Source organism: Oncorhynchus nerka, unplaced genomic scaffold (assembly GCF_034236695.1).
Source record: "Oncorhynchus nerka isolate Pitt River unplaced genomic scaffold, Oner_Uvic_2.0 unplaced_scaffold_1591, whole genome shotgun sequence".
Lineage (NCBI taxonomy): Eukaryota > Metazoa > Chordata > Actinopteri > Salmoniformes > Salmonidae > Oncorhynchus > Oncorhynchus nerka.
This window is the reverse complement of record NW_027039740.1, coordinates 47,865-74,303: the sequence shown is the minus strand read 5'-3', so window position 1 is coordinate 74,303 and position 26,439 is coordinate 47,865. Positions and strand designations below refer to the sequence as shown.

Sequence of the window (26,439 nt, the reverse complement as noted above, 5' to 3'; positions counted from 1 at the left end):
CCTATTCATGAATGAATACTTTTCTTCACTGTGATCAAGTTCACACACACACACACACACACACACACACAAACACACACACACACACACACACTCCGCGTATCGATGGGGGCACGCGTGGACACACTTAGCCTACACACACCCACACACTCCCATGCACGGCCGGCCGGTTCGTTAATCTTAATGGTTTAACAATAGACACATCTGTTCATCTTTTTATTTCTAAAGAGAGAGAAGTACAGCTTCATTTGTTACTTCAAACCGACATATGGAATGGTTTTCATTCGCACTGGAGTTGAAAGATTGCTACAATAATCCTCTATTAGGGGACTTTGTTGGGATCCCATTTTAGCTTCATTATAAAAAATAGAGAAACAGCATGATGACATTTGGTTCAAGATAGGTGGTGATTATGAAGGACACGTGTGTGAATATAAGGTTTTGAATACTGCATGCACACTGTCATGGTCTAATCACACACGCACGCACACGCACCTCATTGACGAGTGGAGAATGAACCCGGAAGTTCACTTCATTTGTTCTGCATGACATGTTAAGGAGGCTCCAGAACGATATTGGATCAATAGGTTTTTATTTGTGTTGAAATACAATAGGCTCAATAGGCTCCATTGAACGTGTAAATTATAACCTAGTAAATAATATTAATTAATTTGTGATTCAATTATTTTATTCCAATGGGTGTGTGAGAGGGGGGGGGTTATAACCAGCAGGTATCTTAATACTAATAACTGACGTCAGAGCAGTGTGTGTGTGTGTGTGTGTGTGTGTGTGTGTGTGGTGGGAGGGGATGGAAGGTCGCCCGTGCGCATGTGTGTATGTTGGGGATCGGCAGCGGTGAAACGGAGGTGTGGAGAAACCGAGCAGCACGAGAAAAGCCACGGAGAGAGAGATGGCGCAGGACCCGACCGGAGCGCAAGGACAGGCGGGGGGGCTCGAGACACAACCCGGAGGAAGCAAAAAATAAAATGTAGTATCAATAAAACCAGTCTAAAAGGGAAAGAAAAAATATATAATCGGAGGAAAGAAAAGAATCAACAAAGACAAGAGGAAGAAAACACCAGCCATAAAAAGGATACAAAAAACGTCCACCAACCAGGATTCAGGAGACAGAACAAACCACCACAACAAACCAACAGACTGGGAGGGAACTTTCCCGCCGTGAGGACTCTGGACTGTTCTGTGGGCATCCATCCCTCTCCCAGGTCACATAGATGGTCGCCAAGCATTATGAACGCGCAACTGTCCATGGAGAGCCTCGGCGACCTGAGCCATGAGTCTGTGGCCGGTCCAGGAGAGCTGCTAGTCGGCCACAGCCCACACCCCCGCCCGGGTGGGGGCCGAGGGCTGGCGCACCGCTCCATGGGCATGACGAGCCTGCTAGACGGGGGAGAATACCACTCCCATCACGGACACAACACTGGGCACCCCGGTCATCACCTGCACCCTGCCATGAGTATGTGCGAGACCCCCCCTGGAATGAGCGCAAGCACCTACACCACCCTCACACCTCTCCAGCCTCCCCTACCCCCCATCTCCACTGTTGCAGACAAGTTCTCTCATCATCACCATCATCATCATCATCCACACCACCACCATCCTCATCATCCTCATAATCATCATCAGCGACTCCCTGGTAATGTCACCGGCAGCTTTACGTTTATGAGGGACGAAAGGGGGCTGGCGCCGATCAACAACCTCTACTCCCCATACCACCACAAAGACGCCCCTGGGATGGGACAGAGCCTCTCCCCACTGTCTGGCTCTGGCCTGGCCGGCCTACACAGCTCCCAGGCCGGCCTGCCTCCCTATGCCCACCCCGGGGTCTCAGCCTCCATGCCGGGGGAGAAGATGCAGTTGACTCCCGGTGGGTTCGAGGCTCATCACCCCACCATGCTGGCCAGACACGCCGACCAGCACCTCACCTCCTCGGGGAACATGCTCCATATAAACGGCCTCCATCACCACCACCCTCATGCCCACCTCGGAGCCTCGGGGCACGTCCTGGGCCACGGGAACCCCCGGGACAACAACACCCAGAGCCACGCTTCAGGGCCCGGGGTTCAAGTCCACGGGGTTGGTGGTGGTGGCGGTACCGACGGCAATTCGACGGGTCAAATGGAAGAAGTAAACACCAAAGAAGTAGCGCAGCGGATCACCACAGAGCTGAAGCGTTACTCCATCCCCCAGGCTATCTTCGCCCAGAGGGTGTTGTGTCGGTCCCAGGGAACACTGTCAGATCTGCTCCGGAACCCCAAGCCCTGGTCCAAACTCAAGTCCGGCCGGGAGACCTTCCGCAGGATGTGGAAGTGGCTGCAGGAGCCTGAGTTCACACGCATGAGCGCGCTCAGGCTCGCAGGTGAGCGAACCCTCGGTAATACCTACTTCATTTTTATTTCTCTTTCTCTCTCCCTTTACTCTTTATCCATGGGGGTATTTAAGATTGTTTGGTGCTCGTCATTGTAACAGTAGGCCTATTGTCTGCAGCTGTCTTGAATCTGACAGTGGAGTAGCCAGTGGTATGACAGAACTGAAACCTCCCTCTGGAATTTCCTGCAGTTGAATTCATCATTGTCTTTGTTGTAATCTCTGTCTTTTGGCTTTTTCCATTCTATAAAATAAGGGCCCATGTGTCTATTCACGCGCGCGTGTGTGTGTGTGTGGGGGTGGGGTGTGTGTGTGTGTGTGTTGGTAAGGTGATCTGGGACCAGAATGAGATTATTTTGCCCAACTCATCAGTTTTTGTTGTTCCCAAACAGAGTCCACGCGAGTCCATGTAAACAGAGTCCACTCGCGGAGAATAAGATTCAAGTTCTAAAAAATATTTTTACATCATGAAAATATTAATTTGCTGCCAGTACATGTAGTAACATCCTCAAGCTGTGCATTTCAGGGCTGAGGGATGGAACATCTGCGGAAAATAGTATAACAGAATAACAATATAATATAATAGAAGATAATATAATATTTTCCAGGATCAATATGACCATTATTTTAAATCTTGAGGAAAGCTTATGGAAACTGTGTCTTTGGCTGCGTTGACGCACTTATTGTGTTTCAGTGAGTGTGTTTTTGTCTTGGAGCTAAACTCGTTAGGAGGCGTGACGCGGGGTTGACTCTGGGTTTGTGGTAATTAACTGATAGATAGCTCTCTATTAATTTGTCCCCGAGGACCCGAGTCAATCCGCCTGAACCGTTCTAGCGGACACACACACGGAGCCACGCAGTCGCCAGCATACAAAGGAATTGCTTTATGTCTAATCAATGACGCGCTGATGCGGATGGGTTTTTGGCTTGTGAAAAGTGTGAGGCGGTACGCTGCTGAAAGTGTGTTAAATCGCCATTGATTATTTGCAGCGTGTGTGTTTGTGTGTGCCATTAACAGTCTTATATATAACCTTATATATACCATGTCATTTTACATTTTTTTTGTGACTTAAATAGACGAATAAACATGTTGCAGTCCAAACGCAACTCTTGATCTTTCGATGCAGGTGATTCAAAATCAGGGTATTACTTATTATAAGTCTGTTGACGCCAAACACATTTGTTTTGAACCATTAGAATTAGAACCAATAATCCCTTCCATCTCGTGAGTTTAAGGAAAACATCATCACTCAGGACAGAAAAATATTACATTTCCCGGAATTGTTTTCAGTGAATTCATGAATGTTAGGCAGTACGCCTGTGCTGTTCTATTTAGCCCTGACATGCGTTTATAAAAGTAAAAAGTTAAATAACATATTTTTCATTAGGTTTATTGGGTTGACTTTTTGAGTGGGGGGATTATTTTGCCAGTGTCTCCCTCTTCATTCTATTTGAGCCTAATTTCACTTCCATAAAACCTCAACCACAATATATGTAGCTATTGCATCCATGCGCATATATATTTTATTTCTCCCTAATGAAAGTATATACATATTTTTCTTTATATAACTTCGACCTGAATCATAAAGGCTTCGTTGTGAAATACCTCCCCTAGTATTAATAACGTTTCAGATTCTGGAAATGTAGAATGTCTGTAAACAGGAAAAGGAAGCCCGTACCCGAACATATATCGATCGGTTCTCGGGTGAAATGTGTATGTGATCGGCCTACTAAGAACTAAAATAGAAGATTGATATTGATTATTGAAATTTGCCTTATTCCATTTCCCCATGTTACATCATACATGCCTGGCGGTTTTCTCATGTCACCGAGGCCTATGCCTGCCGGTAGACTAGGCCTACTCATATCATTAACCTATTTCATATTGAATTGATAGATTTTTTTCACGAATTGTAAATGCAACGTATTACATGTGAAGTGGGTTTAAAATAATCGAGGATAATGCAGAAAAACGCATTTCCGTTGTGGTCCTCTGCTTTTGGCACGATGTTGTTGAGAAGTTGCGTGTAATTCCCTAAAAGCTTCTTGTACATTCTAGACCTATACACTCCCTCTCACACTCATCAATTAACCAATAATTAACCTAATATTACTTTTGCAGCAAATACAGAAAATGTGTTTTCTTAAAGCAATTGTAAAAGTTAAGGCCTGATATTGCACCTGTCGATAATTTATCTCAAGCGTTGATTCTGGCATTATCATTTTGATTGTTCAAAATTATAGGCAACGTTATATATTATATTATATTCCTGTTTGGGAAGTTTGTGCTTTTATTTGAACCTATATTTAACTAGGCAAGTCAGTTAATTAAGAACAAATTATTATTTTCAATGATGGCCTAGCAGTGGGTTAACTGCCTTGTTCAGGGGGAGAACGTCAGATTTTTAACTTGTCAGCTCGGGGATTCGATCATGCAGCCTTCGGTTAGTAGTACAACGCTATAACAAAACCAGCACCAAAATGTTCATTAAACATATTTGGAATAGGCCTAATTAAAAATAATTGTCAAACTGAGTGAATCGGCTCTTGTATTCGGAAAAGGGGCTAATCATATATTTTATTTATTTATTTAAACATACACAAAACACACACATACACCGCTGCTGCTGGTACACGAGTGTGTAGTCACGCCATTGCTAGGCTACCTCAGTGTGGAGTTATCTGCTTAATGATTGTCAGACGGGCAGAGCTGTGTGTGTGTGTGTGTGTGTGTGTGTGTGTGTGTGGGACAAGGGTGATAACGAGCCTGGGAAAGCTCCCAACCTGTCCGACTACCTGTCTGTCAGATCCGCGCGGTGGCTGCTGGGGTGTCACTGTGGCCTTCAGCACGTTGATTTATAGCGCAGCAGATAGGATAAAGCTTCACACACACACAAACAGAGCAGATAGGATGCCAACTCAACTCCACACGGAGCGGTAGCTCTCTGTTAATGGTTATCTAGGGGTGTCTCTAACTAACTAGGCTAATACTGCTGCTATCACAGAACACACACAGACCTTTCTGTGATTAGTTCATTTCATAGACTCGATTATCACACATTAACAACACGCACCTGGCATGCAGATCCATCTTCCTTGTTTTGCATACATTTGTATGATGGTAGTGAAATACCCTTGGTCCAAGAAAATATGGTCTAAGATCTATATTAAATAATCTATCTGGGACAGTGAAGCCGATGTCCTCCAGCTAAGAATGAATGGCTTTTGGTCGAATTCAGCTCTGCTACAGCTGTTTGCCAGCTCACTACTGCCCTCTATTGGTAAAGTCTCGATATGCAAGGAGGGCCGATTTACCGTGTGCTTCAGCACCACGGTCAGCGGCAATTGTTTTCAGCTGTGAGCTCCAATGTAGGTTATTATGAGGCTACCCGTGTATGTGTGTTATATTCCACGGTATAGATGATTGTGTGCTGTAGCATATTGTTGTTATACAGTGTTGTATACTGTGTTAATGTTGTTATGATGTAGTTTGTTATAACATCTCTCTTTCTCTCCCACCCTTAGCGTGTAAGCGCAAGGAGCAGGACCATGGCCACTGTAAAGTTGGTGGTGATCGTGGCGGCAGCGGTGGCAGCAGCGGCGGAAACCACAGCGGCAGCAACCACAGTGGTAATGGTGGCCACTCCAAGAAGCCTCGGCTGGTGTTTACCGACGTCCAGAGAAGAACACTCCACGCCATCTTCAAGGAGAATAAGCGTCCGTCCAAGGAGCTTCAGATCACCATCAGCCAGCAGCTGGGCCTGGAGCTGACCACCGTCTCAAATTTCTTCATGAACGCACGGCGACGCAGCCTCGACAAGTGGTTCGACGACAACGGAGGCTCCTCCCACTCCGCTAATTCCTCCGTCTCCACCTGCAGCAAAGCCTGAGGAGGAGGGACTGGAGGGGGAGAGCGGGCACAGTTTTGAGTTGATTTAACTTGGAAAAAATAAGTTGCCACGCTGACTTACAATTTTGAATTATGTCATCTCAGGTAATCAAGTGTTGAGTTGACTACATTTTATATTAGATATGGTGTTAAAGTTTTTAGTTAGCGTGGAGACTTATTTTTTTCTAGTTTGAAGCAGTCAAGATTTTTTACTGTGTATGTGGAGACAGACTGACAGACTCAACCTCGGTGGAAAAGCTTTACAATGTAGAAACCAGGAGAAACTAAGGAAAATACCTATAAACAGCGTTTTGACCTTAAAGCCTGTACTATAACACTGCTATTTATAGTGTCCAAAGAAAAAACAAACCAAAGACTTGTTTTGACCTGCTTTAAAAACTCTGTTCTGGCATTTTACCCAATCACTGATCTCACAGCTTTAATACCTCCTGCCCACTGTCCTTATCTTTGATCTGACTGGTCGGTTTGAGGGCGGGCCTCTGGATGGACGTTTAATCAGCCTATCAGCTGTGTGGGTTCTGACCAGTGGACCGAGATCCTGTGGGACGGTTCAATCAGCTTTGAGGAGGAATCTTACAGGTGCCACTGGAATGTTCAGCAGCCGTTTGGATTGGTCAGAGTATCTGTCCGTCAGGTCAAACAGACATTTGATTGGTCACAGTTTTCTGTCCGTCAGTAAACCCCAGACACTCCAGGTAAAAGCTGCCATAAACTGATCTAGGTTCAGATGACCTTGCCCCCAATCCTATCAGTAACCATTAGAAGGATGAAATAAATATTGTTTCTGACCTGGGATCAGTGATTAGGGGTGACTTCTACCTCCTGCACTGGAAGAGCAGACAGGGGAGCTGCTAACCATGACCCATAACCCTTGACCCATTCCGTAGTGCTTTCTTCCTGTACTGTTGAAACAGTCAAAATGAAAACCAAAGCTTTCTCCACTCCAGGGCAGGTAGCCTAGACTGTATGCAGTTATAATACCAAATCACTTTGACAGAATCACAGCAAGAAGTACAACCAAAGAATAATGTCTTATATTTTGTAGCTGATGTTGTAAAGAGTATTTTTAAAGACCTGAGTGTGACTGTTAACTCTCCTCTCCTCCTATCCCTCCATCTCTCCTATCTTCCTCTCTCTCCATCTCTCCTCTCCTCCTATCCCTCCATCTCTCCTATCTTCCTCTCTCTCCATCTCTCCTATCTTCCTCTCTCTCCATCTCTCCTCTCCTCCTATCCCTCCATCTCTCCTATCTTCCTCTCTCTCCATCTCTCCTCTCCTCCTATCCCTCCATCTCTCCTATCTTCCTCTCTCTCCATCTCTCCTCTCCTCCTATCCCTCCATCTCTCCTATCTTCCTCTCTCTCCATCTCTCCTCTCCTCCTATCCCTCCATCTCTCTATCTTCCTCTCTCTCCATCTCTCCTCTCCTCCTATCCCTCCATCTCTCCTATCTTCCTCTCTCTCCATCTCTCCTCTCCTCCTATCCCTCCATCTCTCCTATCTTCCTCTCTCTCCATCTCTCCTATCTTCCTCTCTCTCCATCTCTCCTATCTTCCTCTCTCTCCATCTCTCCTATCTTCCTCTCTCTCCATCTCTCCTATCTTCCTCTCTCTCCATCTCTCCTATCTTCCTCTCCCTCCATCTCTCCTATCTTCCTCTCTCTCCATCTCTCCTATCTTCCTCTCTCTCCATCTCTCCTATCTTCCTCTCCCTCCATCTCTCCTATCTTCCTCTCTCTCCATCTCTCCTATCTTCCTCTCTCTCCATCTCTCCTCTCCTCCTATCCCTCCATCTCTCCTCTCCTCCTATCCCTCCATCTCTCCTATCTTCCTCTCTCTCCATCTCTCCTCTCCTCCTATCCCTCCATCTCTCCTATCTTCCTCTCTCTCCATCTCTCCTCTCCTCCTTTCCCTCCATCTCTCCTATCTTCCTCTCTCTCCATCTCTCCTATCTTCCTCTCTCTCCATCTCTCCTCTCCTCCTATCCCTCCATCTCTCCTATCTTCCTCTCTCTCCATCTCTCCTCTCCTCCTATCCCTCCATCTCTCCTATCTTCCTCTCTCTCCATCTCTCCTCTCCTCCTATCCCTCCATCTCTCCTATCTTCCTCTCCCTCCATCTCTCCTATCTTCCTCTCCCTCCATCTCTCCTCTCCTCCTATCCCTCCATCTCTCCTCTCCTCCTATCCCTCCATCTCTCCTATCTTCCTCTCCCTCCATCTCTCCTATCTTCCTCTCTCTCCATCTCTCCTATCTTCCTCTCTCCATCTCTCCTATCTTCCTCTCTCTCCATCTCTCCTATCTTCCTCTCTCTCCATCTCTCCTATCTTCCTCTCTCTCCATCTCTCCTATCTTCCTCTCTCTCCATCTCTCCTATCTTCCTCTCTCTCCATCTCTCCTCTCCTCCTATCCCTCCATCTCTCCTCTCCTCCTATCCCTCCATCTCTCCTCTCCTCCTATCCCTCCATCTCTCCTATCTACCTCTCCCTCCATCTCTCCTATCTTCCTCTCTCTCCATCTCTCCTATCTTCCTCTCTCTCCATCTCTCCTATCTTCCTCTCTCTCCATCTCTCCTATCTTCCTCTCTCTCCATCTCTCCTATCTTCCTCTCTCTCCATCTCTCCTCTCCTCCTATCTCTCCATCTCTCCTATCTTCCTCTCTCTCCATCTCTCCTATCTTCCTCTCTCTCCATCTCTCCTCTCCTCCTATCCCTCCATCTCTCCTATCTTCCTCTCTCTCCATCTCTCCTATCTTCCTCTCTCTCCATCTCTCCTCTCCTCCTATCCCTCCATCTCTCCTATCTTCCTCTCTCTCCATCTCTCCTATCTTCCTATCCCTCCATCTCTCCTCTCCCTCCTATCCCTCCATCTCTCCTATCTTCCTCTCTCTCCATCTCTCCTCTCCTCCTATCCCTCCATCTCTCCTATCTTCCTCTCTCTCCATCTCTCCTCTCCTCCTATCCCTCCATCTCTCCTATCTTCCTCTCTCTCCATCTCTCCTATCTTCCTCTCTCTCCATCTCTCCCTCTCCTCCTATCCCTCCATCTCTCCTATCTTCCTCTCTCTCCATCTCTCCTCTCCTCCTATCCCTCCATCTCTCCTATCTTCCTCTCTCTCCATCTCTCCTCTCCTCCTATCCCTCCATCTCTCCTCCTCCTATCCCTCCATCTCTCTATCTTCCTCTCCCTCCATCTCTCCTATCTTCCTCTCCCTCCATCTCTCCTCTCCTCCTATCCCTCCATCTCTCCTCTCCTCCTATCCCTCCATCTCTCCTATCTTCCTCTCCTCCATCTCTCCTATCTTCCTCTCTCTCCATCTCTCCTATCTTCCTCTCTCTCCATCTCTCCTATCTTCCTCTCTCTCCATCTCTCCTATCTTCCTCTCTCTCCATCTCTCCTATCTTCCTCTCTCTCCATCTCTCCTATCTTCCTCTCTCTCCATCTCTCCTATCTTCCTCTCTCCATCTCTCCTCTCCTCCTATCTCTCCATCTCTCCTATCTTCCTCTCTCTCCATCTCTCCTCTCCTCCTATCCCTCCATCTCTCCTCTCCTCCTATCCCTCCATCTCTCCTCTCCTCCTATCCCTCCATCTCTCCTATCTTCCTCTCCCTCCATCTCTCCTATCTTCCTCTCTCTCCATCTCTCCTATCTTCCTCTCTCTCCATCTCTCCTATCTTCCTCTCTCTCCATCTCTCCTATCTTCCTCTCTCTCCATCTCTCCTCTCCTCCTATCTCTCCATCTCTCCTCTCCTCCTCTCTCTCCATCTCTCCTATCTTCCTCTCTCTCCATCTCTCCTCTCCTCCTATCCCTCCATCTCTCCTCTCCTCCTATCCCTCCATCTCTCCTCTCCTCCTATCCCTCCATCTCTCCTATCTTCCTCTCTCTCCATCTCTCCTATCTTCCTCTCTCTCCATCTCTCCTCTCCTCCTATCTCTCCATCTCTCTATCTTCCTCTCTCTCCATCTCTCCTCTCCTCCTATCTCTCCATCTCTCCTATCTTCCTCTCTCTCCATCTCTCCTCTCCTCCTATCTCTCCATCTCTCCTATCTTCCTCTCTCTCCATCTCTCCTATCTTCCTCTCATCTCTCCTCTCCTCCTATCCCTCCATCTCTCCTATCTTCCTCTCTCTCATCTCTCCTCTCCTCCTATCTCTCCATCTCTCCTATCTTCCTCTCTCTCCATCTCTCCTATCTTCCTCTCTCCATCTCTCCTCTCCTCCTATCTCTCCATCTCTCCTATCTTCCTCTCTCTCCATCTCTCCTCTCCTCCTATCCCTCCATCTCTCCTATCTTCCTCTCTCTCCATCTCTCCTCTCCTCCTATCTCTCCATCTCTCCTATCTTCCTCTCTCTCCATCTCTCCTATCTTCCTCTCTCTCCATCTCTCCTATCTTCCTCTCTCTCCATCTCTCCTATCTTCCTCTCTCTCCATCTCTCAGTGGTGGAAAAAGTCTCCAATTATCATGCTTTAAAAAAGTAAAGATACCTTCATAGAAAAGGACTTAAGTAAAAATGAAAGTCACCCAGTAAAATACTACTTGAGTAAAAGTCTAAAAGTATTTTGTTTGTAAATATACTTAAGTATCAAAAGTAAATGTAATTGCTAAAATATGTGAAAGTGAAAGTAGAAATCATTTCAAATTCTTATTAAGCAAACCGGACAGCATCATTTCCTTTTTTTTTTTTTTACGGATAGCCAGGGGCACACTGCAACACTCAGACATCATTTACAGATAGCCAGGGGCACACTGCAACACTCAGACATCATTTACAGATAGCCAGGGGCACACTGCAACACTCAGACATCATTTACAGATAACCAGGGGCACACTGCAACACTCAGACATCATTTACAGATAGCCAGGGGCACACTGCAACACTCAGACATCATTTACAGATAACCAGGGGCACACTGCAACACTCAGACATCATTGACAAACGAAGCATGTGTGTTTAATGAGTCCACTAAATCAGAGGGAGTAGGGATGACCGGGGATATGCTCATTATAAGTGCGGGAATTGAACCATTTTCCTGTCCTGATAAGCATTCAAAATGTAATGAGTACTTGTGGGTGTCAGGGAAGATATTGGAGTAAAAAGTACATTCTTTTCTTTAGGAATGTATTGAAGTAAAAGTAGAAGTTGTCAAAAATATAAATGGTAACGTAAAGTACAGATACACAAAAAACTACTTTAAAGTAGTACTTTAAAGTATTTTTACTTAAGCACTTTACACCACTACCATTTCTCCTCCTCTCTTCCTCACCCAGTATCTCTCCTCTCCCTCCATTTCTCTACTCCATCATTCCGGCTCTCCTCTCCTCCTCTCCCTCCATCTCACCTCAGTGGGTATAGATGGATGCTATGCATGTCAGCACCAGGAAGAAAGCACTACAGTAGCTTGCTTTCCCAAAGTATGAGTCAAATTGTGTGGAGTTTACTGTCTAAGGGCTTGGTTCGCTCCTTTGCTCCTCTCCATGTCTGGGGTACCAGACTCTGGACTGGGGTCAGAGTGGGGGTATCTCTGCCTCTGTCTGTGGGTTACTGTAGCTCCTCTCCATGTCTGGGGTACCAGACTCTGGACTGGGAGTGGGGGTCAGAGTGGGGGTATCTCTGCCTCTGTCTGTGGGTTACTGTAGCTCCTCTCCATGTCTGGGGTACCAGTCTATGGGCTGGGAGTGGGGGTCATCTCTGCCTCTGTCTGTGGGTTACTGTAGCTCCTCTCATTGTCTGGGGGACTGGGACAGAGTGGGGGTATCTCTGCCTCTGGGGTCTGGGGTACCAGACTCTGGACTGGGAGTGGGGTATCTCTGCCTCTGTCTGTGGGTTACTGTAGCTCCTCTCCATGTCTGGGGTACCAGACTCTGGACTGGGAGTGGGGGTATCTCTGCCTCGGTCTGTGGGTTACTCTCCATGTCTGGGAGACTCTGGACTGGGAGTGGGGGTATCTCTGCCTCGGTCTGTGGGTTACTGTAGCTCCTCTCCATGTCTGGGGTACCAGACTCTGGACTGGGAGTTGGGGTCAGAGTGGGGGTATCTCTGCCTCTGTCTGTGGGTTACTGTAGCTCCTCTCCATGTCTGGGGTACATCTCTGCCTCGGTCTGTGGGTTACTGTAGCTCCTCTCCATGTCTGGGGTACCAGACTCTGGACTGGGAGTGGGGGGTATCTCTGCCTGGTCTGTGGGTTACTGTAGCTCTGGGGTACCAGACTCTGGACTGGGAGTGGGGGTATCTCTGCCTCGGTCTGTGGGTTACTGTAGCTCCTCTCCATGTCTGGGGTACCAGACTCTGGACTGGGAGTGGGGGTATCTCTGCCTCGGTCTGTGGGTTACTGTAGCTCCTCTCCATGTCTGGGGTACCAGACTCTGGACTGGGACTCTGGGTCTGTGGGTTACTGTAGCTCCTCTCCATGTCTGGGGTACCAGACTCTGGACTGGGAGTGGGGGTATCTCTGCCTCGGTCTGTGGGTTACTGTAGCTCCTCTCCATGTTAATGAGTATTATATTAAATGAAGCAAAGCCAAGCGAGAGCTGCTTCCTCACGTCGAACAGAAAACAACAAAGAAGAGGATAAAGAAATCTCTAAATGTGTTAAGACCTACTGATATTTTCTAGTGTGAACCAAAGATGCTACCTCACTCAATTTCCATTTGTGATTTCTATCACTTTGATGATACCAAAGATAACCAAAGATTTTGTCATTGCACGGCCGACATGAGTGATGTGGATAGAAGGTTTACTATATTTCCTTATCCTTACCCCCTCCTCTCCTCTCCTCTCGTCCTCCTCCTCCCATTACCCTGCTCTGCTTGGTCTCTCAACATCTCTGCTCTCTACTTATAAAGCTATAGGTAAACATGATACTGAAGCTGTAGACTATGTTACCAAAACAACGAAGATGTTGACAACACTCTAGACATACATATTAACAAATGAAATGTTGACAACATTTGAGAATGATATGTTGACAAAATTCGAATGATGTTGACAACGTTTTAGAAGAGGTGACATGTTGACAAGGTTCTAGAATGTTGACAACATTGTTGACAGACATGTTGAAAACGTTCTTGAATTATATGTTTACAACGTTCTAGAATGAAATGTTGACAACATTGAACGTTCTAAAATTACATGTTGACACCATTCTATACAGACATGTTGACAACCTCTCTAAAACTCCCAGGACGAGTGCCTTGCTTGAACCAAAGTGTTAAACCACTGTTGACCTCTCTATGACCTTTGACCTTTTACTCTTTGAATACCTCAGCCTGTAGAGACGGGCCACTACTGAAGACTAAAGGAATATTTCTCACTCTCTCCGTCCTTATCGCTCTCTCTCTCGCTCTCGCTCTCTCTCACAAGTGGTGCTTTCGCCAGCTCAACCATGCAATGAAAACATACCAAAGGAATTTCTGATCTCCACTCCTGCTGATATACCAAAGCTCTTCTTCTTCTTCTTCTGTCTCCCCTGCCCCCCTCCCTCTCTCCCACTCTCCTCCCATCCTCTCTCCTCCCCTTTGAAGGAAGGCCCAGCACTCTGGCCGTGTTTGTCTCTGAATACCTCATAGTGAGAACTCTGTGGTTCTGTGGAGAGAGATTGTGAAAGTGGGTCAGGCAGAACTCAACTAGTTTGGTAACTAATGTTGTTATTGTTACTTCTTTTAAAAAGATTTATGGTTCTTATTTATTTTTTATGTTTTTTTTGGCAGAAGTGTTCTGTTCAAGGTCGCGGAGGACAAGTTTCAGGGTCTTGAGGTTTGAAACTTGTCTGGATGAAGAGATGAAGTGTACTATTTTGTTATCAGACGTTGGATACTTATTCCGATATTATAATGATGGTAGACTATTGTTTTTTACAGGGTAAAACCAACAACTGCTGTGATAATGTGTTCATATGTTTTCCTTTTCTCGTCTTCTGTGTTGTGATGATTTGATTTGAATGGAATTGTGTTTTTGTATTATTGCTTAACCACGGCTTTAATTTATGCCTTTGTAGAACATCTAGATTTGTATATAGTAGGTTTTTTGAGAGAAAACAAACAAAAACAAAAACAAATGAACATTCAGTTTTGTCTCATAGCCTTAGAACATTCTCCTGCTTAGATCAGATGAAGGAGTGGGTTTGTGTTCTTCTTCTCGTGGATCACAGCTCTGTCACTTCAACATGTGTTCTGAACACTGCCAGAGACCATTGCCCTGACAACGGGCCGACACACGTCTGACACTACTTCCTATTTCCTATGTAGTGCATTACTTCTGACCTGAACCCTATGGCTAATCCAGGATGTGATCAGGACAATATTGAAAATCAGGATTTTGACGAGGGGATATGTTCATTTCATATCTCTACTAACCCAACCCTATGGCTCTGTTCAAAACTAGTGCACTATACAGGGTGTCATTTCAGATACAGACGTTCTACAGTTGGTACGTACTTCGCTCAACAGCTGTCAAAAAAGCAGCAGTGTGTAATGTGTTTTCTATTCTTTTGACTTTTCAATTTTTTTATTTTATTTTATGGGTATTAATAATAATAATAATGAGCATCCAAAGATTTCTAAAACAAACCAAAAAGTGGAGAAAAAAAGGAAAATAAGTGAATTAAAACGTTTGAAAAAGCACTGGCATTTGTGAGTTTAAGAGATGTTGAGTTTTGATTTGCCATTCGCAGCACGGGTATAGATGTTAGTAGAAGGCTGTAGGCCGGGGGCTTCTGTAGTCAAGGTTACTCAGCCGTGTAGGGAATCTCCTGTTTAAATGTACAATCTGAAGTGATGTTTTAAACTAAACCAGGGCTGCAAGTCCTCTCAGTGTTGCTCAACCCAGTCCTCTGGTGCCTGATTCATACTATAGGGCCAAGCCGAGCTGTACTGTGGTGGCCTGGTTACAAATGTGTGAATCAGGTATCAGACCACCAACCATTTCACATATTAGGTCTATTCCAACACTTGCACTCCTCTTTCAACTAAGTCAACTAATCATGAAGCCCGTGACTAGTTGAATCAGGGGAGTTAGAGCTGGAATACATCAGATATATTAAACAGTTGGTCTCTAAGGACTGATCTGAGTCACTTTACTGTCTGACAGTGAGGTGGGTGGAGTTGGGGGGGTTAGCGATGGGATGGATGGGGTCTGGGCTCCACACAGTGTCTGTTGTTTGGTGCAAACTCGGTGTAATGACAATGAGCAAAGTCTAATAAACCTACAAAGAAACTTGTGTGTGTGTATATGGGTGGGACAACACTTATCTGGTCTATGTGTGTGTGTGTGTGTGTGTGTGTGTGTGTGTGTGTGTGTGGTCAGTGAACTCAGTTTAGCAGCTTGATGCTCATCTCATTTCTCAGTAGTAGCATTCCTTCTTACAACAGGCCCTGTTACAGTGGATCCTGACACAGATAAGTGGAGTCTAGATCTTTTAGCTTTCAGCCCTCTGTTACTTTCTCTTCCATTCAATCTCCACAGGCCATACAGTTCAATGGGAATAGCCATGCAGACGACAGTAGTTACATTGTAGAACTAGACAGGCTGTGTGTGTGTGTGCGTGCATGCACCATGCTTGTGTGCGTACATTTGTCTTTCTGTGTGTCTATGTGTGCATCAATATACAGTGCCTTGCGAAAGTATTCGGCCCCCTTGAACTTTGCGACCTTTTGCCACATTTCAGGCTTCAAACATAAAGATATAAAACTGTATTTTTTTGTGAAGAATCAACAACAAGTGGGACACAATCATGAAGTGGAACGACATTTATTGGATATTTCAAACTTTTTTAACAAATCAAAAACTGAAAAATTGGGCGTGCAAAATTATTCAGCCCCTTTACTTTCAGTGCAGCAAACTCTCTCCAGAAGTTCAGTGAGGATCTCTGAATGATCCAATGTTGACCTAAATGACTAATGATGATAAATACAATCCACCTGTGTGTAATCAAGTCTCCGTATAAATGCACCTGCACTGTGATAGTCTCAGAGGTCCGTTAAAAGCGCAGAGAGCATCATGAAGACCAAGGAACACACCAGGCAGGTCCGAGATACTGTTGTGAAGAAGTTTAAAGCGGTTTGGATACAAAAAGATTTCCCAAGCTTTAAACATCCCAAGGAGCACTGTGCAAGCGATAATATTGAAATGGAAGGAGTATCAGACCACTGCAAATCTACCAAGACCTGGCCGTCCCTCTAAACTTTCAGCTCATACAAGGAGAAGACTGATCAGAGATGCAGCCAAGAGGCCCATGATCACTCTGGATGAACTGCAGAGATCTACAGCTGAGGTGGGAGACTCTGTCCATAGGACAACAATCAGTCGTATATTGCACAAATCTGGCCTTTATGGAAGAGTGGCAAGAAGAAAGCCATTTCTTAAAGATATCCATAAAAAGTGTCGTTTAAAGTTTGCCACAAGCCACCTGGGAGACACACCAAACATGTGGAAGAAGGTGCTCTGGTCAGATGAAACCAAAATTGAACTTTTTGGCAACAATGCAAAAACGTTATGTTTGGCGTAAAGCAACACAGCTCATCACCCTGAACACACCATCCCCACTGTCAAACATGGTGGTGGCAGCATCATGGTTTGGGCCTGCTTTTCTTCAGCAGGGACAGGGAAGATGGTTAAAATTGATGGGAAGATGGATGGAGCCAAATACAGGACCATTCTGGAAGAAAACCTGATGGAGTCTGCAAAAGACCTGAGACTGGGACGGAGATTTGTCTTCCAACAAGACAATGATCCAAAACATAAAGAAAAAAATCTACAATGGAATGGTTCAAAAATAAACATATCCAGGTGTTAGAATGGCCAAGTCAAAGTCAGACCTGAATCCAATCGAGAATCTGTGGAAAGAACTGAAAACTGCTGTTCACAAATGTTACTGTGTCCCTAATCAGGCTGAGTCTCATCATAGTACTGCAGCACCTGAGACAATCAGACGTTTGGGCAAATCTGAGGTGGTACCCTATTCCCTAAAGAAGTAGTGGGCTAAAGGTGGTCATTTTGAATGTGAAAACACTAAAACAATAAAATGGGCTGAGGCCCTCACTGGGGGCAGGGTTCCCTGGTTTACCTGAAATCACAGTTGGAGGAAACACGGAATCTGGAGGAAATAAAGCAGGAAATCCAGAATCCTCCAACCAGGACTTCTGGAAAAACAGGGAATTATTTAAAGTTCCTGGAATTATGCAACCTTACTTGGGGCCTCTTCCAGAAATTATTCATATATTATAAAGAGCTCTGGAAGGTTTAGTTGAACAACAAAAAATACGGAAACCAACTCGCTGACATTTATTTCCAAAGAGAACCCAGTAGTTCAGTCATTTGTTCCCTTTGAATCCTAGTAAATAAGTGGGGTCACCTTCCCCTAGATCAGCACTCCTGCTCCAAGACACTGTCCTCATGGGCCACAGTATCGCATAGCTTGGTTGGTTTAATCATTTAGGTTCTAATATTCTTGGCTTTGCTACTGCTCGCTCAGTGCTGTGCAACATCATCTGCTGTGTTTGCTAAACAAAACAAAAATTGGAATAAAAATAATAAAGAGAAGCAAGTGATGATGTCATCCAGCCTTGATTTTCAGTGTTAAAATGTAACATTTTCTGTAGTCACTAAAAAGTAGAAAATAAACAGTTGGAATTCCAGCACCTGAATCCAGACTCATGTCATTTCCTTCAATACTGATGTTAGACTCAAAAGTGTATTTCATATGTACAGTACCAGTCAAAAGTTTGGACACACTTACTCATTCAAGGGTTTTTATTATTTTTAATATTTTCTACATTGTAAAATAATACTGAAGACATCAAAACTATAAAATAACACCTAGGAAATCATGTAGTAACTAAAATTGTTTATATTTGAGATTCTTCAAAGTAGCCACCCTTCGCCTTGATGACAGCTTTGTACACTCTTGGCATTCTCTCAACCATCTTCATGAGGTATTCACCTGAAATGCATTTAAATGAACAGGTATGCCTTATTAAAAGTTCATTTGTGGAATTTCTTTCCTTCTTAATGCATTTAAGCCAATCCGTTGTGTTGTGACAAGGTAGGGTTGGTATACAGAAGATAGCCCTATTTGGTAAAAGACCAAGTCCATATTATGGCAAGAACAGCTCAAATGAGCAAAGAGAAACGACAGTACATCATTACATTAACATGAAGGTCAGTCAATCTGGAAAATTTCAAGAACTTTTAAAGTTTCTTCAAGTGCAGTCGCAAAAACCATCAAGCATTATGATGAAAGGACACCAATAATAAGAAGAGACTTGCTTGGGTCAAGAAACACAAGCAATGGACATTAGACCAGTGGAAATCTGTCCTTTGGTCTGATGAGTCCAAATTTTAGATTTTTGGTTCCAACCGCCGTGTCTTTGTGAGACGCAGAGTAGGTGAACAGATGATGCATGTGTGGTTCCCACCGTGAAACAGAGACGAGGAGGTCGCAGGGTAGCCTAGTGGTTAGAGTGTTGGACTAGTAACCGAAAGGTTGCAAGTTCAAATCCCTGAGCTGAAAAGGTACTAATATGTCGTTCTGCCCCTGAACAGGCAGTTAACCCACTGTTCCTAGGCCATTATTGAAAATAAGAATTTGTTCTTTACTGACTTGCCTAGTAAAATAAAGGTTTGCTGGTGACACTGTCAGTGATTTGTTTAGAATTCAAGGCACACTTAACCAGCATGGCTACCACAGCATTCTGCAGCGATATGCCATCCCATCTGGTTTGTGCTTAATAATTTGTTTTTCAACAGGACATGGCCCAAAACACACTTCCAGGCTGTGTAAGGGCTATTTGACCAAGGAGAGTAATGGAGTGTTGCATCAGATGACCTGGCCTCCACAATCCCCAACCTCAAACCAATTGAAATGGTTTGGGATGAGTTGGACCTCAGAGTGAAGGAAAAGGAAAAGGAAAAGCAGCCAACAAATGCTCAGCATAGTGGGAACTCCTTCAAAGCTGTTGGAAAAGCATTCCACGTGACTACCTCATAAAGCTGGTTGAGAGAATGCCAAGAGTGTGCAAAGCTGTCATCAAGGCAAAGGGTGGTTACTTTGAAGAATCTCAAATATAAAATATATTTTGATTTGTTTAAAACTATTTTGGTTACTACATGATTCCATATGTGTTATTTCATAGTTTTGATGTCTTCACTATTATTCTACAATGTAGAAAATAGTACAAATAAAGGAAACCCATTGAATGAGTAGGTGTGTCCAAACTTTTGACTGGTACTGCATGTAGTAGATCAAATGTGTTTTGAACTGCAACTGGCACCTACCCCCCTAGGCACTTCACCTCTGTAGATTGTTCTTTTACTGCTGCTCTTTAATTATTTGTTACTTTTAGGTATTTTTCTTAAAACTGCATTGTTGGTTAAGGGTTTGTAAGTAAGCATTTCACTGTAAGATCTACACCTGCTGTATTTGGCGCATGTGACAAATAAAATGTGATTTGATTGACTATTGACATGTCTCCACCTGTTCTTTTAAATGCCCACTGATACACTGCACTTCTATTCTTCCACCACTAGATTGCAACATAACACAGTGTAACCCAGTCACCTGCAGAGGGATTCCTCCAGCTGATACAGTATGTTGTTCTACTGAGGTCTCTTTGTGTTGTCATCACCACAGATCATACAGAGTTTCCTTTGTCCCAGGCATGTCAAATGAGTCAAATTTGACCCTTTAAAACCTGTTTTCTGTTTATTTAATTGAATGTCCCACCCATCCAGACACTGTAGGACAGGTTAAATATAGAGAATAGATCAGGGACCAGGGTGGAGACAGACATGACATAGTTGCATAACAGGTTATCTATCTGTCAGTAGCATTTTATCTGTCCCTTGTTTTGGAATCACACATGCATGCGCACAAACACATGCACAACCATGAATATTGTTTCAATTATGAACGTCAAGAGCAAGCGGCTTATAGGTCAACAAGTTTGAGTGCAGTAATGAAATACATTACATGACCAAAAGTATGTGGACATCTTCTTCCAATATTATGGGTATTAATATGGAGTAGGGGGGACCTACTCCATATTAATATGGAGTAGGTCTAAAACAGCCTCCACTCTTCTGGGAAGGCTTTCCACTAGAAGTTGGAACATTGCTGCAGGAACTTGTTTCCATTCAGCCTCAAGACCATTAGTGTGGTCGGGCACTGATGTTGGGTGATTAGGCCTTGCTCGCAGTCGACATTCCAACTCATCCCAAAGGTGTTCGATGGGGTTGAGGTCAGTGCTCTGTGCAGGACAGTCAAGTTGTTCCACATCGATCTCGACAAACCATTTCTGTATGGACCTTGCTTTGCCCACAGGGGCATTGTCATGCTGAAATCTGAAAGGGCCTTCCCAAACTGTTGCCACAAAGTTGGAAACACAGAATCATCAAGAATGCCATTGTATGCTGTAGCGTCAAGATTTCCCTTCACTGGAACTAAGGGGCCTAGCCCAAACCATGAAAAACAGCCCCAGACCAGTTGGCACTATGCATTGGGGCAGGTAGCGTTCTCCTGGCATCCGCCAAACCCAGATTAGTCCGTCGGACTGCCAGATGCTCCAGAGTCCAATGGTGGCGAGCGTTACACCACTCCAGCCGACGCTTGGCATTGCACATGGTGACTTTAGGCTTGTATGCGGCTGCTCTACCATGCAAACCCATTTTGTGAAGGTCCCGACGAACAGTCATTGTGCTGACGTTACTTCCAGAGGCAGTTTGGAACTCGGTAGTGAGTGTTGCTTCAGCACTCGGCAGTCCTGTTCTGTGAGCTTGTGTGGCCTACCACTTCACGGCTGAGCCGTTGTTGCTCCTAGACGGTTCCATTTAACAATAACAGCACTTACAGTTGACCGGGGCAGCTCTAGCAGGGAATGAATTTGACGACCTGACCTGTTGGAAAGGTGGCATCCTATGACGGTGCCATGTTGAAAGTCACCAAGCTCTTCAGTAAATCCGTGTTTGTCTATGGAATTTGCATAGGTGTGCGCTTGATTGTATACATGTGGCTGAAATAGCCAAATCCACTTGAATGGGTGTCCACATACTTTTGTATATAAAGTGTAGCAAGGAAGCCACCCTTTGTCATTTTGCAGTGGTAGGATTTATTGTCGTTCTGAATGTATTGTTGCTCTGAATGGATCTATGACAATTTTTCCTCTGTGAGCAATACATGGTTAACAATATTACTCAAAATTATCAATAGTGAGCACTGAGTAACGAATACAACATCTCTAATCTCATTATAGGCCTTGTGAGAACTGGTGGCCTGGATTCGTGTTGTCGTTATTGACCAATTCACTGTATTCACTTTCAAAGACAATCAAAGCTCTGACTACTATGCACAGTTCAAACAAAATAAATCTCAAATTTGAATTGTCAAAGTGCTACGATATTTTCACTCTTTTAATCTGCCTATCCAGGCGACCCTCCAAATCAGAGTATAAATGGGAAACTCGGAGAAAATTGTCTCCTGAGTTTACGACGTTGTTACGTTTCACCACTGACCTTTTGCATTGCCAACCAAAAGATGACAACTCCAATATTGGTACAAATGTAGCTACTTTGACCATATTGTCAATGTTCAACAATTTAAACAAGCCAACTGACTTGATTATAAACAGCGTTAGCTAGTTTATCGGGCCAGCTAAAATGTGCTAATCATATTGGTTGAAGAACTGTTCAGAACAAAAAGCACATGAATAAAACGAAGTCGTATTTCACAACTACGAAATATAAAACCCAGAGGAGCACATCAACGCAGCACTAATCTGTATCCGAACATGTCAGGCACCGAGAACAAAATGTTCACATACAAAATACACGTGCCACGTGCAGACGTGAACGCGCATCCAATCCACCAATCAAATCAGAGCAGTGGCCGTCCCGCTACAATGTATCAATCCTGGCCTTGGCTGAGGCACATTACACAGAGTTATAATGTTAATTTCATCCATGTTTAGTGCATGATATTTGTTGTCATCTTGACACATTGTCAAACTGTAACCAAAAAGTTTCTAGATCACGGTTGCTATCGCAGCAGGTTCACAGGAAAGACTGGTACAGGAAAGTGGTCTGGCTGTTGTTGGGACACGTGACTGAGAAAAGACTGCGCTGATCTGTTTTGACCCGGGGACATTGCTAGAGAGAGGGGTAGAGAGCACACCAACGAGTTTATGGATAAGAAAAAGCACACAATATAATTTTGTTGCGAACGGTATGCGCCTGTACTATGTTATTGAGTTGGACGAAGTTCGCTAGTCAGCGAAACGTTGTTTTGGAAGAAGGAAAAAAGCTCGCTAGCCATTGCGACAAGTTGGAAAATAAATGGTCAGCTTGTTTTCTGCCAAACTTTTGATTTGAGAGAAAGCTAGTCAACAATAACTAGGTAACTGACACGGGTCGTGACTACTTTAACTCACTATGTTTCAAGACGACAAGTGGAACTGATGCTTCTGGACAACACGGCGTTTAGCTAACGTTGGCTGTTTTCCCAGAATGATCGGTTGAACGAGGTCTGTCCTTTCCCGGAGCCCATTGTTATCGGAGGTGATCACTCTACCTGCGGGTGGGGTGTTTTGTTTGAGAAGGTCGGCATCAGATCAGATGCCTGTGTGTTGTTTGTTTGGTCAGCTAGCTAAAGCCACGGTAGCTAAGCCAAATAGGTGAGGTTACAGTAGCACAGCAAGCTGAGAGATGTTTCGTGACGGGACTACTGTCGTGGTTTTGGTGGTGGAATTTGAGACGTTTATTTTTGGGGGGTGGACAGTCAGATTGTCAGCTCAATGCCTTTTTGGCTAGCCAGGTGGTTGATGAAGCAATAACTCGGAGCTAATCTAATGTTTGACGGTCAGATTTAGCTAGCTAGCTCAACTGTTCGTTGGCCAGTTAACAGTGGATCTGACTCGATGGACCTGTACAGTAGCAGTTTGGTAACAAAGCGTTGCTTTTGTCGGATAAATCAGGGGGCGATTGGCAGCATACAGGCTACCCAGCTGGTATTGTTGCTTAATGCAATAAGTCAGCAATCCTTTGGAAGATTTGGATCCACACAGTCAGACACACAGCAGTATATTGCTGTCAGGGCTGTATGGACGGGAGTCTTCAGACCGAAGACAGACAGACAGACAGAGGCTGCCAGATTCCCAGAGGGATCGAGATGACACTGGCTAACATGAAACCAGAGCGAGGTAAGCTGATCTACATGGATTTATTCCATGCCAACAGAAGCTATACTGTTCATGGTATTCGTCTGTGTGAGCCTTCACTATGGTGTCCATCATTGCAGTGCTAAAAGGGTCATGAGGATCATATTGACATGATCCATCGTTGGCCTGTGTGTGTTGTTGGATCAGCAGAATGTAGCCAGCCAGGCAGTCCCCGGAAGAGGGAGAGGTATCGGCCAGAGAGGGAGAATGATGTAACAGCTGGTTAACTTGCTTGCCTGCCTGTGTTGATAAAAAGTAAACCTGACCCAGGCAGGCCAGTGAGGCCACGGAAATTAGGACATTCTGACTGCCAAATTACACAATGGATAGGTGAACAAGATGGCTACAGATATCTGAGCAATGGTTCAATTATAACAACACAATGTCATCTTGTAATTTCTGTCAAAAAGCTGTTTTTGGGGGACAAAACACAGCAGATCACACTGACAGGATGGAACAACTCACTGCACGATAAAACAGCTCCTTCTTTTGGGTGCCTGAGAGCTCTGAGTTATTCTGTCAGTCTCTGGTATGGGTATGCTGCAATGCTCAAAGCCCTTTGTTCGAACTGAACATCTTCACAGTGACTCTGAATCATCACTATGAACAGAGACTTCGATCTGCTCTCTGCCTTCTGTACTGTCTGTGTGTTTACATGATGTATGATTAACATGACGTCTGCAGGGCAGCCAGCTTTGTCTGTTTTCATATCAGGTTTATTCAACCGCAGCAGCAGTGGTCTGTAATGCCAGCTCTATTAGTAATACATGGACTGTATTGTATGCCCCCTGCCTGCCAGCCTAGTCTGCCTGCTTGGACATAGTCTAGTAATGTAGTGATTGCTTCAACATGCTTGTCATTAATCCAAGTTTGGTTATGATTCTTGTAAGGGCAACAACATAACAGCAGCTAGTTGGAGCTCAGAGCAGCTAGCTGATACCCTTTGGCCTTATTAACACATTACCTTCAATCAGAAGACATTTAGCTTCTGTTTGTTTTAGTTACCACCAAACATGGAGTCAATCAATAGGCCTGTCTCTATCTACTGTTCTGAGGTCTGTATTAAGACAATATGGCTGTCTGTATCTACTGTTCTGAGTTATGTAGTAAGAAAATAGGCCTGTCTCTTCTGTACTAGCTTGGTCTCTGTCTACTGTACTGGGACCTGTTGTCACTAGTCAGACAATGCAGGGCCTGCAACTACTGCACAGAAGTTTGATGTGGTCACACAGCAACCACTGTCAGACAAAGGAAGCTCAATCAGAGATTGCTTTTCCTACTACACAACAAACCCCACACCATCAGTGTCCTACACACCCATCCTACTGACACTGTACTGTAACATGACTCTCTACCCAATGTCAGGGTGTAAACATGTCGTCCAACACCAAAAGGCTGAGATTTCACCCCTGCACACTGACTCTGGCTTTACCTTTAAAAACAACCCAGGGTTCATGGCTCTGACATTTGGATGTGGTAAACACACACACTGTACATATAGTAATTAAATCACACACTTACTGTTCTACACACTGCAATTTTTATTTTTTTGCTTGGTCAATTGTAAACAACAACACACTTTTACTGAGCTACAGAGACAGATCTGGCTTTTCCTGCTGGATCTCAAGTTACTGTAGTTGGACTACATTTACATTTGAGTCATTTAGCAGACACTCTTATCCAGAGCGACATACAGTAGTGAGCGCAGACATTTTCATCTTTTTTTCTACTAGTCCCCCGTGGGAATCGAACACACAATGCCAGGGTTGTGTGTTCAAGTGCCATGTTTTACCAGCTGAGCCTTTCTTTCCCTTCCCCCCCATATAGATTCTGTGTTCTGCTGTGCTGTTGGCTCCCTGTGGGTCTGTCACGGTGGTTCTATTAATAATGTCTAATTGCAATAGAAGCTGCTCTGGAGCAGTTCCCATATGACAGGCCAGCCGATGCTCCCACTGTTCTATTGTTATTATGGGACATACTGTTCCTCTGGTTGAAAATGCAGACAGACAGACTGCCCTCCCTGTACTCCTCTGACACTCTCTCTCCTCCGTTTGTTCTGATCCCGTTCTTCTCTCCTTTCTTGTCTTATCCTCCTCCTCCTCCCCTCCTCCCAGACCCCCTCTCCTCCTCATCTCCCTGGCGAGGAAGGTGTTTACGGAGCATTCTAGCCCCTATGCTGAACTAGTGACAGGAGTTAGTTTCTCTAGGCTTTACCCCAGTGGGCTTACTCTGTCTTGGTTCACACACCCACACCGTAACAGAGAGAATGTTTAGAGAACGCGTTCTTGTTTTTTAAAAATGCTTTTACTTGTTATACAAATTCTGATTCACAAGTGCTTTTTCTTCAACTTTATATTGCAACCATGTGTGTGAGAAAGGGAAAGGGAGCCATCACAGTGCAGTGTTTAGCTCAGTGCTAAGTGAAGTCATCTGATTGACTTGTTGTTCAACATGTAGGCTAGTGCTGTGGCTGTGGCCCCTGTGCTGGCTGAGAGAGACAGACACAATCGGATGATTATTTGAATCAGCTGTGTAGTGTAAGGGCAAAAACCAAAACGTGCACCCCTTGGGGTCCCGAGGACCGAGTTTGGGAAACCCTGCCCTAATCCTAATTGTAACCCTAAACCTAACCCCTAAACTTAAAATAGCCTTTGTCCTCCCACGAGGGAGAGTTCCCCCCCCCCCTTGTTTTACTATCCTTGTGGGGACAACGATAGGAGAACCAACACACATATTGCACACAGACACAGCTTTAACAGATCTCATAAAGAGCCATGGCAGAACAGTCACAGAAGAGCAAGGAAATGGTCGGATGTCACACACACACTAAGTACATAGGCTACAACACACACATGATCTCACAATGAGTCATGGTTCTGGAGAGGAACGAATAAGGGAGGAGAGACAAGGTGGGGACAAGAAGAATAGATGGGAATGGGAAGAGAATA

The 26,439-nt window shown here is 44.8% G+C and overlaps 2 protein-coding genes across 2 annotated transcripts in view; both read left to right on the top strand.

Annotated features, from left to right (window-relative positions):
* The first annotated feature begins 814 nt into the window (after positions 1–814).
* onecut1 (one cut homeobox 1) lies at positions 815–7,574 on the top strand. Its single transcript, XM_029648396.2, has 2 exons — positions 815–2,392; positions 5,911–7,574. The coding sequence occupies exons 1-2, from the start codon at positions 829–831 to the stop codon at positions 6,273–6,275; spliced, it is 1,929 nt and encodes a 642-aa protein (XP_029504256.2). The 5' UTR covers positions 815–828; the 3' UTR covers positions 6,276–7,574.
* Positions 7,575–22,214: 14,640 nt separating this feature from the next.
* The window catches only part of atosa (atos homolog A), a 31,272-nt gene continuing 27,047 nt past the window's right edge, over positions 22,215–26,439 (top strand). Inside the window, 1 exon segment of the mRNA XM_029648392.2 lies at positions 22,215–23,473. Coding sequence (XP_029504252.2) covers positions 23,374–23,473 — 100 coding nt within the window. The 5' untranslated portion in view covers positions 22,215–23,373.

Excerpts from the sequence above, each read along its gene's own strand:
- onecut1 (XM_029648396.2), top strand. The coding sequence starts at position 829 with ATGTGTGTATGTTGGGGATCGGCAGCGGTGAAACGGAGGTGTGGAGAA. Across the intron at positions 2,393-5,910 it reads CGCAGGTGAGCGAACCCTCG|CGTGTAAGCGCAAGGAGCAG; the intron begins GTAATACCTACT and ends TCCCACCCTTAG.